This window comes from Patiria miniata, unplaced genomic scaffold (assembly GCF_015706575.1).
Source record: "Patiria miniata isolate m_02_andy unplaced genomic scaffold, ASM1570657v1 HiC_scaffold_22, whole genome shotgun sequence".
NCBI lineage: Eukaryota > Metazoa > Echinodermata > Asteroidea > Valvatida > Asterinidae > Patiria > Patiria miniata.
In genome coordinates, this window is record NW_024037061.1 from 5,032,567 (window position 1) to 5,035,688 (window position 3,122).

At 41.1% G+C, this 3,122-nt stretch overlaps 1 protein-coding gene across 1 annotated transcript; it reads right to left on the minus strand.

Moving 5' to 3' along the window:
* Positions 1 to 1,326: 1,326 nt before the first annotated feature.
* On the minus strand, positions 1,327 to 2,873 carry LOC119730851 (snaclec bothrojaracin subunit beta-like). Its single transcript, XM_038203904.1, has one exon. It carries the CDS (start codon positions 2,670 to 2,672, stop codon positions 1,908 to 1,910), a length of 765 nt encoding a protein of 254 aa, XP_038059832.1. The 5' UTR covers positions 2,673 to 2,873; the 3' UTR covers positions 1,327 to 1,907.
* Between the last annotated feature and the right edge of the window lie 249 nt (positions 2,874 to 3,122).

A 3,122-nucleotide genomic window follows, 5' to 3' on the forward strand; every position in this document is an offset into this window, starting at 1 on the left:
TGCACTGAAATAATTTCCATCACATCTATATTTCCATTGTCTTTTTGAGAGTTTTTAAATATTGATTCCAAACCTCCATTTGTGACGAGGGTGTGGCACGCAAGAAACAATGCCCAATCTAAAGATTACCTTTTGAGCAATTTGTTCCCACACACTACGTTTTGGTAGTTAACTTGTTCAAAATTATGCATTTCTGTGTATAAAGTTACGTTTATGAGACGTAGGCTTACATGACAATTCGCCATTACTTAAAATGTTGTCTATACAAAATAGCCAAATTTGAATCCGAATTTTGTCAATAAAATGTGAATTAGGCAATAACTATTCACGACACGACCAAGCTGGCTTATAGGCCTAAATGGAGGTCAACTGAATGACAATCCGCTTATACAGACTCATTTCACTGTTGTATACTTTAGTCTATATCCACGATTATTTGTTGGTCCATATAGTCCTCTTTGCGCCTGATTGATTGACTGGCTGACTGACTGTCACTTGTGAATTAGACTTGCATTAGCACCTTTGCCCAAAAGTAATGCAACTTCAGCCAGTGCTATGACGTCGCACTATTGTTAGAAAAGGTGGATTCCTTTCCACGAATCTGTTTGCAAAAATAATTTTGGATTTTGAACTACCGATCTTCACTTTGCAAAACACTATCAAGTACATCATTAAACACGAAAATATTACAATTATGGGTCAGATTTTTTTTAAACATCCTAATATGGACATAATTCTTTCAGACATTTTCCAGTATGAAGTTTTCCTTTTTGGCATTTTTTTTTCTCGTTACGCGATATTTAGGCTATTTACTTCAATACTGAAAATGGAAAACCTTGAGTTCAGTTATTCTTGGCTTATCGGTTTTGGTAAAAATAAAATTCTCAATTCAGACCCAATTCCGTTTTAATGACAAAAAAATAGATTTTACCTTTTTGTGCGTTCCATGTCACATCAGATTCCGGTGGCAAGTATTCCAATTCCCAGTGTTGCATTTTGTGCTGATTGACAGGATGATATCAATTCATATCCGAAACTTTGGAGACTTGTATACTGCGTATAAGGAGGTAAGTGCAAATGTCTACAGGCAGAGATATCATCGGAGCATTATCTATGACGTTTTCGCTATCATATTCTTCCAATACAAACTCGTCATGTACTTCTAATTACTTCTCTGGTTCAAAACAACTCATTCTCACCAATTCATGTTTCACGTCAACAGTTTGTGATATACGAAACAGACATGACTCACAGAAACGCACCGGAATGCAAATGCTCTTTTTCAAGAGGCAATAAAACAATTCCGATTGTTTTTTTCAACTTGAGTAAACTTGAACAACTAATAACCCATGGTTTTTTATTTCGTCAGTATTATACTTCGTAGCACGATTGTATAAGATCCCCAAGTACGTCCCTTAAAATCAACAATCATGCTACGAGGAATGCTTGCATTTTCATCTCGACTCAACGCAATGGTTTAAGTTTTAAGAAAGGAGGGGGCTGATTGAAAGGAAGGGAATGTATCTTTGGGTTTGATTGTTGATTATTTTCGAGGTCGAACGTTTGGACATCTACAAATATTTTATTTAAATCGACATGCTAACATGGTGTCAATCGGGCCGCATCATGTTAGATTTCAAAGTAAGTAAACGGGTCGTATAAGGAACAAAGACAAGAGTAACAGGCTGAACAGATGAGGCAAGATAACTGAAGGTAAACACATAAAGGCTACCTCAATGTTCCAAATAATCCAAATCAACACATCAGAAAACACGAATAATACATGAACTCCGTAGAAAGCACTTAATGTATGTAACTGAACAACTCTAGTTTTGACATGCAATGACTATATTATAATTTCTAGCTCGAAAGGTGATTTAAAGAGTTTTAGTGGTAATGTTACATTTTTAGGCAGAGTAGTAAACGCATTGAGTGCTGACCTCTTGAAACTTCTCTAGACTATCGGCGCGAACTGCATCATTGAGCTGACACAGTTTCTGTTCTTGTTTGGTGCCCTTGATGTTGAAGGAGCGACATCCCGGTTCCTTCAGGCAGGCAGAGGCGCATCTTGAGGCGCTCTTGGTGACGAATTCTCTGATGACATGATCGACGAGGCACCAGTTGAGTTGCTGCTGCTGAGCGTTGCCTCGAGAGAAGCCCTGGTGCCGAATGTGTGCTGGTGATCGCAGGACACACATAGCTTTGGGTCGTTCTGTGCAGGGGGAGTCATTCCAGTCTAGGCTTGTTGGAATAACATAAGCGCAATAATCAGTGTAAGGCATGGAACCACCATCCTTGTTGCCCGGTTCTCCGGGACGCCAGTTTGAGTACGCCTGACCGACTTCCTGGCCCTCGCACCTCCATGCTCTATCGATGAATTTGCAACCAACCCATAACCAATCTAGTCCTGCGTTCTTTGTTGTGGTTGCCATGAATGCATTCTCCTCGTCTGTAAAAGGAGCGGCCATCACCGCACCCATGTCACGGCAACAAGCCTGGCCTTCGTCCCAGCTCGCCCCCTGGCCGGTGAGACGGTAGCAAGATGAGCCCCAAGGAATCCACAACGGCGGGCATTCTTCGACAGCCGAAGGTAGGGTGCAGAAATCCAAACAAATCATCACAACAAATGCGAAACTGACGCCTAAAACTGGGATAACTCTAGCACCACACATATCTGCTTTGTGGTCACACACGATTTAATTTTTAGTTAATGTTGGACAGAGAAATTCGTTTGAGGCGAAATCCAGTGTTACTGCGATGTCAAATACAGGCCCTGTAGTTCAGCCACTAGTGTTATTTATCTCATCTCTCGTGTCTCCAATGTCACCAGACTCGTGCGTTGTCTCGCTTCTAGCGTGCTTGCGTCTGCATTGAATTCCACACATCGGTTTGGCTGATCTCAGCTGCGTATTTCACGCGTTAGCGAGAAATGTTGGCTTCTGCGCATATGCGTATATCCCGTAACTAAGGATTCTGTGCTGACGTGTTAGCACGGATCTTTTTTTTTTCTGCTAGCGCGGGTAACAAAACATTAATGGTAAGGCCAAAAAAAAAATATTCGGTCTCTGGTCAGACCAAAGTTCCGGAATTGACGCGGCCACGCGGCTTTTTTTTTTTTTTCC

Coding starts and splice junctions, on each gene's coding strand:
- LOC119730851 (XM_038203904.1), bottom strand. CDS start 2,672: ATGTGTGGTGCTAGAGTTATCCCAGTTTTAGGCGTCAGTTTCGCATTT.